Below are 16,415 nucleotides of genomic sequence, written 5' to 3' on the forward strand. Positions count from 1 at the left end.
GCAGTAGTCTATGTGTGATGATACAAGTGTATGTATGACTGTAGGTAGATCTTCTGAGGGAAATAAGTGCTGGAGTCTGGCTCTGTTCCTCAGATGAGGATCTGATTGTGGCTGATACGTGATGTCTAAGTTTCACTCCACAATCCAGGACACCAAGATTCCACACATGATCCGCATTTTATAACTCTGAACCTCCAAGCGTAAGTCTGGTTGGTTTGCAAAGCTGAACTGTAGCCCTGCCCTTTGTTGGTGAGCTTCTATCTTATGATAGACCTGTTTCACCAGGACTGAGTCACAGCCAACTGGCATCACCCACACCTGGAGCTCAACTAGACAACCATTTAGGATTGGTACTGGGTTCTCAGTACCCTGAGCAAAAGACAGATCATCTTCATAGCAGTGGTAGATGAGTACATGACGTCTGATTATTTCACCATGCGGTAGCATGTATATTGCAAAAAGCATAGGAGATAGGATAAGAATCTTGAAGAACATCATATGGCAATAAGTATACCCCAGAAGATTAAAATGGTTTCTCACCTGACTGATGTCTACAAGAGCTGATTTACTTCTCAGAGTATGGAAATGGCTTCTCACCTGTGTGACTTCGAAGATGTGTATAAAGTTGTGATTTCCAGGTAAAACATTTCCCACACTCAGAGCAAGAAAATGGCTTCTCACCTGTGTGACTTCTCTGATGTTTAACAAGATCTGATTTGTATGCAAAACATTTTCCACACTCAGAACATGGAAATGGATTCTCACCTGTGTGACTTCGCTGATGTTTAACAAGATTTGATTTCTGTGTAAAACATTTCCCGCATTCAGAGCAAGAAAATGGCTTCTCACCTGTGTGAGTTCTCTGATGTTTAACAAGATCTGCTTTGCGTGCAAAACATTTCCCACACTCAGAACATGGAAATGGCTTCTCACCTGTGTGAGTTTTCTGATGTTTAATAAGATCTGATTTCTGTGTAAAACATTTCCCACACTCAGAACATGGAAATGTATTCTCACCTGTGTGACTTCGCTGATGATTAACAAGATGTGATTTCTGTGTAAAACATTTCCCGCACTCGGAGCAAGAAAACGGTTTCTCACCTGTGTGACTTCTCTGATGTGTAACAAGATGTGATTTATGTGTAAAACATTTCCCACACTCAGAACATGGAAATGTATTCTCACCTGTGTGACTTCGCTGATGCTTAACAAGATGTGATTTCTGTGTAAAACATTTCCCGCACTCGGAGCAAGAAAATGGTTTCTCACCTGTGTGACTTCTCTGATGTGTAACAAGATGTGATATCCGTGTAAAACATTTCCCACACTCAGAACATGGAAATGGCTTCTCATCTTTGTGACTTTGCTGACGTGCAACAAGATGTGATTTCCGTGCAAAACATTTCCCACACTCAGAACATGGAAATGGCCTCTCACCTGTGTGACTTCTCTGATGTATAACAAGATGTGATTTCTGGATAAAACACTTCGCACACTCAGAGCAAGAAAATGGGTTCTCACCTGTGTGACTTCTGTTATGTATAACAAGATGTGATTTCTGGATAAAACATTTCCCACACTCAGAACATGGAAATGGCCTCTCACCTGTGTGACTTCTCTGATGTATAACAAGATGTGATTTCTGGATAAAACACTTCGCACACTCAGAGCAAGAAAATGGCCTCTCACCGGTGTGACTTCTCTGATGTTTAACAAGATCTGATTTCTGTGTAAAACATTTCTCACACTCAGAACATGGAAATGGCCTCTTACCTGCCTTAGCTGGCTGATGGATAATAAGCTTTGTGTTCTGTATAAAACATTTGGCATCTATAGAACAGGGAAACTCCATATCTACTGTCAGAGCTGTAACAGATGCACCAATATCAGAGTGATCAGGAGAACATTTCCCAGGATCAGAGGGATCAGCTGATAGAGCTGGATGTATAATTGGGGTAATGGGGTTATCTCCTGGAGAATCCTGTCTACTGTCATTATCATTTATGTCACAATCCGGGGATAACATTAGATGTCCTTCTGTGATATTCCTGCTTGTGTGTCCATCTGCTGGAAATAAAATACATTAAGGAAATGTGACATTTTCTGTAACAATATTAATCTTGTAAACAATAGGAGAAGACGACTCTCTGGGACACTTAATTGTAAATGTGTGTATATAATAAAACATAACTTTTAATGAAGCTTTATAATATTGTGTCAGACTATCATTGTGTCCACCCTCCTGAGAACACTCACAATAACAAATGTAATATTATAACAAGACTTAGATATATCTCTCTCTTGTACTGGTAACTAACCATGAAGAATAAATGGAGATGTAGTCACTCGGCAAGTCCTATGTCAGCACCAATGTAAAACAATGGATGGGGAACATATCGTATGAACTGGAGATTCTAGCTGAACAATAACATCAGTCGTATAAGCTAATGGGTCAGAGAAATGTCTCCTAACGTTACTCCTGGAAGCATTGGTAAGGAAGCATTCCTTTATGTGTGTGCTCATACGCTGGTAAGCCTGTACAAGTGTTACTAACCCTTATATAAAGTATATTGCTACAGCAGAGTAGGTGTGGAACAAGGTACTTTACATGCAATACGCCATATGATACCCTGTAATCATCATCATCTTCTAGGTTATAATCCACTCTTACACCCCCATCATCAGTGTTTTACCTCTATTCTCTCAATAGTAATAAGGATGATGTGTGTACGATAAGTATGATATAGAGAATGACATATCAGAATCTATACAGCTGCCGCCATACTTCTGCTTCTCATACGTGTGCTACTGGCAACAGTAAACATCTGAGAGTGCAGGGAAGACAGCAGAGTCTGATGAGAAAGAGATTGGATCTGCCTTTGCAGGGATGTACCACACTTGTTAGTATATAAAATAATAAATAAGAGGTCCGTGGCCTGAGTCCATCTAGATGTGTTTTCTGGATCTCTCCTCACTAAGGGGCTTCTTATCTACCTTACCTGATAGCTTACCATGCCTTCAAAAAAGGTTAAGAAGGTACCAAATCGGCCCCACCTGTGCATCTGTTTGGTACCTCAAATTCAGTTGGTCCTTCTGAGACTGATACAACATCATCTGCTTCTTCTTGTCAGACGCACAGCCCAGCTGTAATGGCTGAACACATCTTAAGACACTCTAGATGGTCCTGTTACTCTACGCTCTATACATTCTATGTTATCTAGATTTAAGGACTGAAATAACCTCAGAACTTAACTCTAATATTCAAGCTTTGAGGTCCAGTATCAGTGAGATTGGCACTCATACAGACTAAGATGAAAGAGATTGTTGCGTCTCACAAAGATCTGATTTCAGCACATGACACCCTTCAGGAAGACCTGGTCTCTATTCGTGATAAAGTCATTGATTTAGAAGACTGGTCTCGGAGAAATAATATCAGAATAATGGGCGTTCCGGATTCTGTTACAAATGCAGAGCTTTATGATTATGCCACGGTCCTCTTTTCAGAAACTTTCACCGAAGGCTTCTGCTGCTGACCATCTTATTGATAGGATCCATAGACTCCCAAAGTCCAAACAGGCCTCTATCCAAGCACACTCTGCTCGGGGTCCACTTTTTCACATTAAAGAACGCATTCTACAAGCCGCTTTGTCTTCCTCATCCACAGCTTAGTGCCTGGATAATCTGCGCTATTTACGTATATTTCTCCTGTGACGCTGGCCAAAAGGCATCTATTCCACCCAAGGAAATGTGCAATACAAATGGGGCTTTCCTACTAAGCTTATTGTAATGCGATACGGCGCCTTCACAGTGATACCTTCACCCGAGGATGGCCCTGCTATTCTGAAAAAGTGGGACATTCCTGTTGACAGCCCTTCATGACACTTTACCTAAACCATTACCGGAGGAGTTGTCTTCCGTCTCCAAGTAATATGATAAAGGAGTAAGACTGTTACAGACACTCAGAGTCTGTTTCCTACTGTAACATGTGCCAACTGGGACTAAGTTACTGGGCATGGATCTATTTTTGGCCCAGATTTATTTGCTCTTGTTATGGGTATAAAACGTATATTTTTATCTTTATTTCCTGTGCTATATAATTGCTATATGGTCTGACATTCTTTCCACTGTTACGTTTCATAATATCTTTCTAGAATGTTTGGGTGTTCAGGTAAAGCATGACTGATTCATGTAACTTCCTGTTGCCCTTATAACGGTGTTGGTAGAACCTACATTGGATATCAGGCCATGTTCCTGGCCTTTACCTCCTTAGGATACATTGGTTACATTGAGATTTGATATTTCTTTCTACAATTGTTACTATGCTGACTAGATTTTGCACTCTCGTATGGCTACTTGGGGTAGTCGGTGGGTTTCCCTTTTAGGCCCGACCACCACCTTTTTCTACCTTTCTGTCACGGTACCCTAGTGACGGAATCTATAGCTCCTTTACGGACGCTATTTCTGTTTGTCTCCCATATTTGTTCCCTATTTTATTTCTTATGTTGATAGTTTGAAGTATGCACACGCCCTACAGACTCTATTGGACTTTACACAGATGGTCCTAGATGTTTCATAGCATGATCTGATCTCTCTCTATCACGGCGACGTTTTTAAGTCTTAATGTAAAAGGTCTTTATTCTCCCCGTAAGAGACGTCTTGCATTAAAATATTTCGCTGACCAGAAGGCGGCGGTGGTAGCCACTCAGGAATCACATGTTCCATTGCACTCTCCCCCTCAGTTTACCAATAACTACCCAACCTGCTCTATCTCCTGTGGTGTAGCCATCATTTCCCATAGATACTGCCCCTTTCACCTGGAAAGCAAGTGGGTGGATTGCAATGGTAGATATTGGATTCTAGTTAGGAAAATTCATTATAAATGTGTCACCCTCACTTCTCTCTATGCTCCCAATGCCAGACAGCCCCGATTTCTTAGAGAGAAAAGGCTATCAATCAAGTGCGAGGGGACAGGTAATAAACACAGAATGTGCAGGATTCTGAATGTGAGGGAAGAGCAGGAGTATAATAGGGGCTGATGGCTCCTGATGTATGAGATACACCAGAGAGTGTGGGGAGGAGACTGGTCAGATCTCTGGGCTGGTAACACACAGTGACATAATGTGAGGGGGAGAGCAGGAGTATAATAGGGGCTGATGGCTCCTGATGTATGAGATACACCAGAGAGTGTGGGGAGGAGACTGGTCAGATCTCTGGGCTGGTAACACACAGTGACATGATGTGAGGAGGAGAGCAGGAGTATAATAGGGGCTGATGGCTCCTGATGTATGAGATACACCAGAGAGTGTGGGGAGGAGACTGGTCAGATCTCTGGGCTGGTAACACACAGTGACATGATGTGAGGGGAGAGCAGGAGTATAATAGGGGCTGATGGCTCCTGATGTATGAGATACACCAGAGAGTGTGGGGAGTAGACTGGTCAGATCTCTGGGCTGGTAACACAGTGACATGATGTGAGGGGTGAGCAGGAGTATAATAGGGGCTGATGGCTCCTGATGTATGAGATACACCAGAGAGTGTGGGGAGGAGACTGGTCAGATCTCTGGGCTGGTAACACACAGTGACATGATGTGAGGGGAAGAGCAGGAGTATAATAGGGGCTGATGGCTCCTGATGTATAAGATACACCAGAGAGAGTGGGGAGGAGACTGGTCAGATCTCTGGGCTGGTAACACACAGTGACATGATGTGAGGAGAGCAGGAGTATAATAGAGGCTGATGTCTCCTGATGTATGAGATACACCAGAGAGTGTGGAAAGAAGACTGGTCAGATATCTGGGCTGGTAACACACAGTGACATGATATGAGGGGGAGAGCAGGAGTATAATAGGGACTGATGGCTCCTGATGTATGAGATACACCAGAGAGTGTGGGGAGGAGACTGGTAAGATCTCTGGGCTGGTAATAATAAGATTTTACTTACCGGTAAATCTATTTATCGTAGTCCGTAGTGGATGCTGGGACTCCGTAAGGACCATGGGGAATAGCGGCTCCGCAGGAGACAGGGCACAATAATAAAAGCTTAAGGATCAGGTGGTGTGCACTGGCTCCTCCCCCTATGACCCTCCTCCAAGCCTCAGTTAGGATACTGTGCCCGGACGAGCGTACACAATAAGGAAGGATTTTGAATCCCGGGTAAGACTCATACCAGCCACACCAATCATACCGTACAACTCGTGATCTGAACCCAGTTAACAGTATGATAAATACAAAGGAACCTCTGAAAAGATGGCTCACAACAATAATAACCCGAATTTTTGTAACAATAACTATATACAAGTATTGCAGACAATCCGCACTAGGGATGGGCGCCCAGCATCCACTACGGACTACGAGAAATAGATTTATCGGTAAGTAAAATCTTATTTTCTCTGACGTCCTAGTGGATGCTGGGACTCCGTAAGGACCATGGGGATTATACCAAAGCTCCCAAACGGGCGGGAGAGTGCGGATGACTCTGCAGCACCGAATGAGAGAACTCCAGGTCCTCCTCAGCCAGGGTATCAAATTTGTAGAATTTAGCAAACGTGTTTGCCGCTGACCAAGTAGCTGCTCGGCAAAGTTGTAAATCCGAGACCCCTCGGGCAGCCGCCCAAGATGAGCCCACTTTCCTTGTGGAATGGGCTTTTACTGATTTTGGCTGTGGCAAGCCTGCCACAGAATGTGCAAGCTGAATTGTACTACAAATCCAACGAGCAATCGTCTGCTTTGAAGCAGGAGCACCCAGTTTGTTGGGTGCATACAGGATAAACAGCGAGTCAGATTTTCTGACTCCAGCCGTCCTGGAAACATATATTTTCAAGGCCCTGACAACGTCAAGCAACTTAGAGTCCTCTAAGTCCCTAGTAGCCGCAGGTACCACAATAGGTTGGTTCATGTGAAATGCAGAAACCACCTTAGGTAGAAATTGAGGACGAGTTCTCAATTCTGCCCTGTCAGAATGAAAAATTAAGTAAGGGCTTTTATATGATAAAGCCGCCAATTCTGACACACGCCTGGCTGAAGCCAAGGCTAACAGCATCGTCACCTTCCATGTGAGATATTTTAAGTCCACAGTGGTAAGTGGTTCAAACCAATGTGACTTTAGAAAACTCAACACAACATTGAGATCCCAAGGTGCCACTGGAGGCACAAAAGGAGGCTGTATATGCAGCACCCCTTTTACAAATGTCTGAACTTCAGGTACTGAAGCCAGTTCTTTCTGGAAGAAAATCGACAGGGCTGAAATTTGAACCTTAATGGACCCTAATTTTAGGCCCATAGACAGTCCTGTTTGCAGGAAATGAAGGAAACGACCCAGTTGAAATTCCTCTGTAGGGGCCTTCTTGGCCTCACACCACGCAACATATTTACGCCAAATGCGGTGATAATGTTTTGCGGTTACGTCCTTCCTGGCTTTGACCAGGGTAGGGATGACTTCTTCTGGAATGCCTTTTTCCTTCAGGATCCGGCGTTCAACCGCCATGCCGTCAAACGCAGCCGCGGTAAGTCTTGGAACAGACAAGGCCCCTGCTGTAGCAGGTCCTTTCTTAGAGGTAGAGGCCACGGTTCGTCCGTGAGCATCTCTTGAAGTTCCGGGTACCAAGTCCTTCTTGGCCAATCCGGAACCACGAGTATAGTTCTTACTCCTCTCCTTCTTATGATTCTCAGTACTTTTGGTATGAGAGGCAGAGGAGGGAACACATACACTGACTGGTACACCCACGGCGTTACCAGAGCGTCCACCGCTATTGCCTGAGGGTCCCTTGATCTGGCGCAATATCTGTCCAGTTTTTTGTTTAGACGGGACGCCATCATGTCCACCTTTGGTTTTTCCCAACGGTTTACAATCAGGTGGAAGACTTCTGGGTGAAGTCCCCACTCTCCCGGGTGAAGGTCGTGTCTGCTCAGGAAGTCTGCTTCCCAGTTGTCCACTCCCGGAATGAACACTGCTGACAGTGCTATCACATGATTTTCCGCCCAGCGAAGAATCCTTGCAGCTTCTGCCATTGCCCTCCTGCTTCTCGTGCCGCCCTGTCTGTTTACGTGGGCGACTGACGTGATGTTTTCCGATTGGATCAACACCGCCTGACCCTGAAGCAGAGGTTTTGCTTGACTTAGGGCATTGTAAATGGCCCTTAGTTCCAGAATGTTTATATGAAGAGATGTTTCCATGCGTGATCACAAGCCCTGGAAATTCCTTCCCTGTGTGACTGCTCCCCAGCCTCTCAGGCTGGCATCCGTGGTTACCAGGATCCAATCCTGAATGCCAAATCTGCGGCCCTCTAGTAGATGAGCACTCTGCAGCCACCACAGGAGAGACACCCTTGTCCTTGGCGACAGGGTTATCCGCTGATGCATCTGAAGATGCGAACCGGACCATTTGTCCAGTAGATCCCACTGAAATGTTCTTGCATGGAATCTTCCGAATGGAATCGCTTCGTAAGAAGCCACCATTTTTCCCAGGACCCTCGTGCACTGATGCACTGAGACCTGGCCTGGTTTTAGGAGGTTCCTGACTAGCTCGAATAACTCCCTGGCCTTCTCCTCTGGGAGAAACACCTTCTTCTGGACTGTGTCCAGAATCATTCCTAGGAACAGTAGACGTGTCGTTGGAATCAGCTGCGATTTTGGAATATTTAGAATCCACCCGTGCTGACGTAACACTACCTGAGATAGTGCCACTCCGACTTCTAACTGTTCCCTGGTCCTTGCCCTTATCAGGAGATCGTCCAAGTAAGGGATAATTAAGATGCCTTTTCTTCGTAGAAGAATCATCATTTCGGCCATTACCTTGGTAAAGACCCGAGGTGCTGTGGACAATCCAAACGGCAGCGTCTGAAACTGATAATGACAGTTTTGTACTACAAACCTGAGGTACCCTTGGTGAGAAGGGTATATTGGGACGTGGAGATAAGCATCTTTGATGTCCAGAGACACCATATAGTCCCCTTCTCCCAGGTTCGCTATCACTGCTCTGAGTGACTCCATCTTGAATTTGAACCTTTTTATGTAAGTGTTCAAGGATTTCAGATTTAAAATTGGTCTCACCGAGCCGTCCGGCTTCGGTACCACGAACAGCGTGGAATAATACCCCTTTCCCTGTTGTAAGAGGGGTACCTTGATTATCACCTGCTGGGAATACAGCTTGTGAATGGCTTCCAAAACTGCCTCCCTGTCGGAGGGAGACTTTGGTAAAGCAGACTTCAGGAACCGATGAGGGGGAAACGCCTCGAATTCTAGTTTGTACCCCTGCGATACTACCTGTAGAATCCAGGGATCCACTTGCGAGTGAGCCCACTGCGCGTTGAAATTCTTGAGACGGGCCCCCACCATGTCTTAGTCTGCTTGTAAAGCCCCAGCGTCATGCTGAAGACTTGGCAGAAGCAGGGGAGGGCTTCTGCTCCTGGGAAGCGGCTGCATGGTGCAGTCTTTTTCCTTTTCCTCTGCCCCGGGGCAGAAAGGAGTGGCCTTTTGCTCGCTTGTACTTATGGGAACGAAAGGACTGAGTTTGAAAAGACGGTGTCTTTTTCTGCTGATGTGAAGTGACCTGGGGTAAAAAGGTGGATTTCCCAGCCGTTGCCGTGGCCACCAGGTCCGATAGACCAGCCCCAAATAACTCCTCCCCTTTATACGGCAATACTTCCATGTGCCGTTTGGAATCCGCATCCCCTGACCACTGTCGCGTCCATAACGCTCTTCTGGCAGAGATGCACATAGCACTTACTCTTGATGCCAGGGTGCAAATATCCCTCTGTGCATCACGCATATATAGCAATGCATCCTTTAAATGTTCTATAGTTAACAAAATATTGTCCCTATCCAGGGTATCAATATTCTCAGTCAGGGAATCCGACCATGCGACTCCAGCACTGCACATCCAGGCTGAGGCGATTGCTGGTCGCAGTATAACACCAGTATGTGTGTATATACTTTTTAGGATATTTTCCAGCCTATCAGCTGGTTCCTTGAGGGTGGCCGTATCAGGAGACGGTAACGCTACTTGTTTAGATAAACGTGTGAGCGCCTTATCTACCCTAGGGGGTGTTTCCCAACGCGCCCTAACCTCTGGCGGGAAAGGGTATAGTGCTAATAATTTATTAGAAATTAGCTGTTTTTTATCGGGGGAAACCCACACTTTATCACACACCTCATTTATTTCATCTGACTCAGGAAAAACTATTGGTAGTTTTTTCACACCCCACATAATACCCTTCTCTGTGGTACTTGTAGTGTCAGAAAGGTTCAATGCTTCTTTCATTGCCGTGATCATGTAACGTGTGGCCCTACTGGACATTACGTTTGTCTCGTCACCGTCGACACTAGACACAGTATCTGTGTCTGGGTCTGTGTCGACCCACTGAGGTAACGGGCGTTTTAGGGCCCCTGACGGTGTCTGAGACGCCTGGACAGGCACTAATTGATTTGCCGGCTGTCTCATGTCGTCAACAGTTTTTTGCAAAGTGCTGACATTATCACTTAATTGTTTAAATACAATCATCCAGTCAGGTGTCGACTCCCTAGGGGGTGACATCACTAACACAGGCAACTGCTCCGCCTCCACATCATTTTCCTCCTCATACATGTCGACACACGCGTACCGACACACAGCACACACACCGGGAATGCTCTGATAGAGGACAGGACCCCACTTAGCCCTTTGGAGAGACAGAGGGAGAGTCTGCCAGCACACACCAGAGCGCTATATATATATACAGGGATAACCTTATATAAGTGTTATTCCCTTATAGCTGCTGTTTTATCGTTATTTGCTGCCAAAAGTGCCCCCCCTTCTCTTTTTTACCCTGATTCTGAAGCAGGACTGCAGGGGAGAGTCAGGGAGCCGTCCTTCCAGCGGAGCTGTGAGGGAAAATGGCGCTTGTGTGCTGAGGAGATAGGCTCCGCCCCTTCACGACGTCCTTATCTCCCGCTTTTTTGTGTAAAAATGGCAGGGGTTAAAATACATCCATATAGCCCAGGAGCTATATGTGATGTATTCTTTTTGCCACCTAAGGTATATACTGTTATATTGCGTCTCAGGGCGCTCCCCCCCCAGCGCCCTGCACCCTCAGTGACCGGAGTGTGAAGTGTGCTGAGAGCAATGGCGCACAGCTGCGGTGCTGTGCGCTACCTTAGTCTGAAGACAGGATGTCTTCTGCCGCCGATTTCACCGGACCTCTTCGTCTCTTCTGGCTCTGTAAGGGGGACGGCGGCGCGGCTCCGGTGACCCATCCAGGCTGTACCTGTGATCGTCCCTCTGGAGCTAATGTCCAGTAGCCTAAGAAGCCCAATCCACTCTGCACGCAGGTGAGTTCGCTTCTTCTCCCCTTAGTCCCACGATGCAGTGAGCCTGTTGCCAGCAGGACTCACTGAAAATAAAAAAACCTAAACTAAACTTTTATTCTAAGCAGCTCAGGAGAGCCACATAGATTGCACCCTTCTCGGCCGGGCACAAAAATCTAACTGAGGCTTGGAGGAGGGTCATAGGGGGAGGAGCCAGTGCACACCACCTGATCCTTAAGCTTTTATTATTGTGCCCTGTCTCCTGCGGAGCCGCTATTCCCCATGGTCCTTACGGAGTCCCAGCATCCACTAGGACGTCAGAGAAACACAGTTACATGATGTGAGGGGGAGAGCAGGAGTATAATAGGGGCTGATGGCTCCTGATGTATGAGATACACCAGAGAGTGTGGAAAGGAGACTGGTCAGATATCTGGGCTGGTAACACACAGTGACATGATGTGAGGGGGAGAGCAGGAGTATAATAGGGACTGATGGCTCCTGATGTATGAGATACACCGGAGAGTTTGGGGAGGAGACTGGTCAGATCTCTGGGCTGGTAATACACAGTGACATGATGTGAGGGGAGAGCAGGAGTATAATAGGGGCTGATGGCTCCTGATGTATGAGATACACTAGAGAGTGTGGGGAAGAGACTGGTCAGATATCTGGGCTGGTAACACAGTGACATGATGTGAGGGGAGAGCAGGAGTATAATAGGGGCTGATGGCTCCTGATGTATGAGATACACCAGAGAGTGTGGGGAGGAGACTGGTCAGATCTCTGGGCTGGTAACACACAGCGACATGATGTGAGGAGGAGAGCAGGAGTATAATAGGGGCTGATGGCTCCTGAAGTATGAGATACACCAGACAGTGTGGGAAGGAGACTGGTCAGATATCTGGGCTGGTAACACACAGTGACATGATGTGAGGGGGAGAGCAGGAGTATAATAGAGACTGATGGCTCCTGATGTATGAGATACACCAGAGAGTGTGGGGAGGAGACTGGTCAGATCTCTGGGCTGGTAACACACACTGACATGATGTGAGGGGGGAGCAGGAGTATAATAGGGGCTGATGCCTCCTGAAGTATGAGATACACCAGAGAGTGTGGGGAGGAGACTGGTCAGATCTATGAACTGGTAACACACAGTGACATGATGTGAGGGGGAGAGCAGGAGTATAATAGGGGCTGATAGCTCATCATGTATGAGATACACCAGAGAGTCTAGGGAGGAGACTGGTCAGATCTCTGGGCTAGTAACACACAGTGACATGATGTAAGGGGGAGAGCAGGAGTATAATAGGGACTGATGGCTCCTGACTTCCTCACTGGGAAAATATATATTCCTCATTAGTTTGTACTTACAGAGGAGGGTGTAGTATAAGAGATTGCTGTAGTGACTGAGCAAGGAGAATATGTGACTCTTTTCTGTATTAAATGATTATTACTCACCTTTGCTGATATCTGTAGGGATCTCCTCCTCCTTACACTGCTGATCACCCCTCACATACGTCTCTTCTTCTCCCTCTATATCTTCTGCCTTTATATCAGTCACATACGTCTCTTCTTCTCCCTCTATATCTTCTGCCTTTATATCAGTCACATACGTCTCTTCTTCTCCCTCTATATCTTCTGCCTTTATATCAGTCACATACGTGTCTTCTTCTCCCTCTGAATCTTCTGCCTTTATATCAGTCACATACGTGTCTTCTTCTCCCTCTGTATCTTCTGCCTTTATATCAGTCACATACGTCTCTTCTTCTCCCTCTATATCTTCTGCCTTTATATCAGTCACATACGTCTCTTTTTCTCCCTCTATATCTTCTGCCTTTATATCAGTCACATACGTCTCTTCTTCTCCCTCTGTATCTTCTATCATAATGTCAGTGAGACATTCATCCTAAATAGCCCACAAAACAATATACATTAATAACAGTATAATATCAGTGTATAAGGTACAAAACTTCTCTACAGATCATATAGTGATGGTCACTTTGGTATATTGGTGAGACCCTAAATCCCACCTACCTGATCCTCCTGGGAATACAGAGGACGGGGACATCTCTCTGGGGTATCTCTGTTACTGGGCCCATCTGCAGGAGACACACAGGGACTGAGTATAGTGTATATATGTGATTATCAGGTGATGTGTGTATATAGGGGGCCCCATACCTGCTCTCCCCTGTACAATACATGACAGTCTCCTCTTACCTAGTGATGTGAGGGGCCGGTGATTCTCCATCATCATGTCCTTGTACAGACCCATGTGTTCCTCTATATACTGCCCGTCCTGCATGGAGACATAGACCGTGACATACTGACACCTTATAGACACTGGACACAAACAGTGATACGGTCATCACCCAGACACATCCCCTGGTGTTACTGTATAATGCCCCATTCCCAGCAGTCACCTCTCCAGTCATCACCCAGACACAACCCCTGGTGTTACTATATAATGTCCCATTCCCAGCAGTCACCTCTCCAGTCATCACCCAGACACGTCCCCTGGTGTTACTGTATAATGTCTCATTCCCGGCAGTCACCTCTCCAGTCATCACCCAGACACGTCCCCTGGTGTTACTGTATAATGCCCCATTCCCAGCAGTCACCTCTCCAGTCATAACCAGGAAAAGTCTCCTGGTGTTACTGTATAATGTCCCATTCCCAGAAGTCACCTTTCCAGTCATCACCCAGTCACATCCCATAGTGTTACTGTATAATGTCCCATTCCAAGCAGTCACCTCTCCAGTCATCACTCAGACATGTCCCCTGGTGTTACTGTATAATGTCCCCTTCCCAGCAGTCACCTATCCAGTCATCACCCAGACATATCCCCTGGCGTTACTGTATAATGTCCCATACCCGGCAGTCACCACCCAGACACGTTCCCTGGTGTTACTGTATAATGCCCCATTCCCAGCTGTCACCACTCCAGTCATAACCAGGACACGTCCCCTGGTGTTATTGTATAATGTCCCATTCCCAGCAGTCACCTCTCCATTCATCACCCAGACACGTCTCCTGGTGTTACTGTATAATGTCCCATTCCCAGCAGTCACCTCTCCAGTCATCACCCAGGCACTTCCCCTGGTGTTACTGTATAATGTCACATTCCCAGCAGTCACCTCTCCAGTCATCATCCAGACACGTCCCCAGGCGTTACTGTATAATGTCCCATTCCCAGCAGTCACCTCTCCAGTCATCACCAGACACATCCCCTGGTGTTACTGTATAATGTCCCAATGCCAGCAGTCACCTCTCCAGTCATCACCCAGACACGTTCCCTGGTGTTACTGTATAATGTCCCATTCCCAGCAATCACCTCTCCAGTCATCACCTGGACATGTCCCCTGGTGTTACTGTATAATGTCCCATTCCCAGCAGCCACCTCTCCAGTCATCACCCAGACACGTCCCATGGTGTTACTGTATAATGTCCCATTCCCAACAGCCACCTCTCCAGTCATCACCCAGACATGTCCTACGGTGTTACTTTATAATGACCCATTCCCAGCAGTCACCTCTCCAGTCCTCACCCAGACACGTCCACTGGTGTTACTGTATAATGTCCCATTCCCAGCAGTCACCTCTCCAGTCATCATCCAGACACATCCCCTGGTGTTACTTTACAATGTCCCATTCCCAGCAGTCATCTCTCCAGTCATCACCCAGACACATCCCCTGGTGTTACTGTATAACGTCCCATTCCCAGCAGTCACCTCTCCAGTCATCTCCCAGACACATCCCCTGGTGTTACTTTACAATGTCCCATTCCCAGCAGTCATCTCTCCAGTCATCACCTAGACACATCCCCTGGTGTTACTGTATAATGTCCCATTCCCAGCAGTCACCTCTCCAGTCATCACCCAGACACATCTCCTGGTGTTACTGTATAATGTCCCCTTCCCAGCAGTCACCTCTCCAGCCATCACCCAGACACATCCCCTGGTGTTACTGTATAATGTCCCATTCCCAGCAGTCACCTCTCCAGTCATCACCCAGACACATCCCCAGGTGTTACTGTATAACGTCCCATTCCCAGCAGTCACCTCTCCAGTCACCACCCAGACACATCCCCTGGTGTTACTGTATAATGTCCCATTCCCAGCAGTCACCTCTCCAATCAGCACCTGAATGATCTTGTTGGTGAGTTCCTGGATCTTCTGGTCACTGTGTCACATGTATCAGTGAGTGAGGTGGAGGCACCGTGATGGGGCTCTGGGACCTGCTCAGTCCTCCTGACACACGGGGATGGCTGCTGGGTGTCTCACACTCACCAGATGTCTTCTTCACACCTCTGTGAAATGGAAGAGACATAAATATCACTGTAAATACGCCCAAATCCCCTCACTTCCACAGTCATGTCTCTGTATTATTACAGTAGATAATAGGATTTTGGTACTTACCAGATAAATCCTTTTCTTTGAATCCACAGGGAGCACTGGAGTACTCTTGGGATATGGACGGTGCGATAGCAGGGATAGGCACATTTGAAAATGTAAATGTGTAACCCTCCTTCCCCTTCTATACTCCCAAGATGCCTTAGTGTTTTTTTGCTGAGCCGAATAGGAGCGACAGAGAGGACGAACAATGGAGAATTACATATAACATTATAACATAACGGACAAAGGTGACACAACAATAGATAACAATCACCTTACATTTGAATAAGTCAGTGAAATTGTGTTACCATAAGAACTATTGAACTTACCACCAGCCAGGAGAAACTGCTCTGGGTGGGCGTCCAGTGCCTCCTGTGGGTGCAAAGAAAAGGATTTATCTGGCAAGTACCAAAATCTTGTTTTCTTTTTCATCCACTAGGGGTCACTGGAGTACTCTTGGGACGTACAAAAGTTTCCCCCTTCGGCGGGACAGCGGTTTGGCACCTGTAACACTAGACGGCCAAAGCTAGAAGCTGATGCCACAGAATTATCAAACTTGTAAAAGCGCACAAATGTGTGCACTGATGGCCATGTAACTGCACAGCAAGGTTGCGCCGTAGAAGCTCCACGACCTGCTGCCCATGACATTCCCACAGAACGCGTGGAATGTGCTAAAACAGATGCAGTCGGTGTTAGACTAGCATGAAAGTGCACCTGATGAATGGTCAGGTTAATCTATCTGGTGTTA

At 46.5% G+C, this 16,415-nt stretch overlaps 1 protein-coding gene across 4 annotated transcripts; it reads right to left on the bottom strand.

The window, feature by feature from the left end:
- Positions 1-213: 213 nt before the first annotated feature.
- LOC134984765 (oocyte zinc finger protein XlCOF6-like) lies at positions 214-15,579 on the bottom strand. 4 transcript variants are annotated; one of them, XM_063950257.1, is made up of 5 exons: positions 15,416-15,579; positions 13,495-13,573; positions 13,312-13,376; positions 12,736-13,183; positions 214-2,067 (listed from the first exon to the last, which is right to left on the bottom strand). In XM_063950257.1, exons 2-5 carry the CDS (start codon positions 13,547-13,549, stop codon positions 566-568), a joined length of 2,070 nt encoding a protein of 689 aa, XP_063806327.1. In that variant the 5' UTR covers positions 13,550-13,573; positions 15,416-15,579; the 3' UTR covers positions 214-565. The 4 variants fall into 4 exon arrangements, with proteins under 4 accessions (XP_063806327.1, XP_063806326.1, XP_063806324.1 ...); XM_063950256.1 differs by having other exon boundaries at positions 214-2,064; positions 13,456-13,573; XM_063950254.1 differs by having other exon boundaries at positions 13,456-13,573.
- Between the last annotated feature and the right edge of the window lie 836 nt (positions 15,580-16,415).

The sequence above is a fragment of the Pseudophryne corroboree genome (genome assembly GCF_028390025.1).
Source record: "Pseudophryne corroboree isolate aPseCor3 chromosome 3 unlocalized genomic scaffold, aPseCor3.hap2 SUPER_3_unloc_8, whole genome shotgun sequence".
NCBI lineage: Eukaryota > Metazoa > Chordata > Amphibia > Anura > Myobatrachidae > Pseudophryne > Pseudophryne corroboree.

Coding starts and splice junctions, on each gene's coding strand:
- LOC134984765 (XM_063950254.1), bottom strand. CDS start 13,549: ATGGGTCTGTACAAGGACATGATGATGGAGAATCACCGGCCCCTCACA. Junction 13,377..13,455: donor TATTGTACAGGGGAGAGCAG/GTATGGGGCCCC, acceptor TGTCTCCTGCAG/ATGGGCCCAGTAACAGAGAT. Junction 2,068..12,735: donor CCCTACAGATATCAGCAAAG/GTGAGTAATAAT, acceptor TTTTATTTCCAG/CAGATGGACACACAAGCAGG.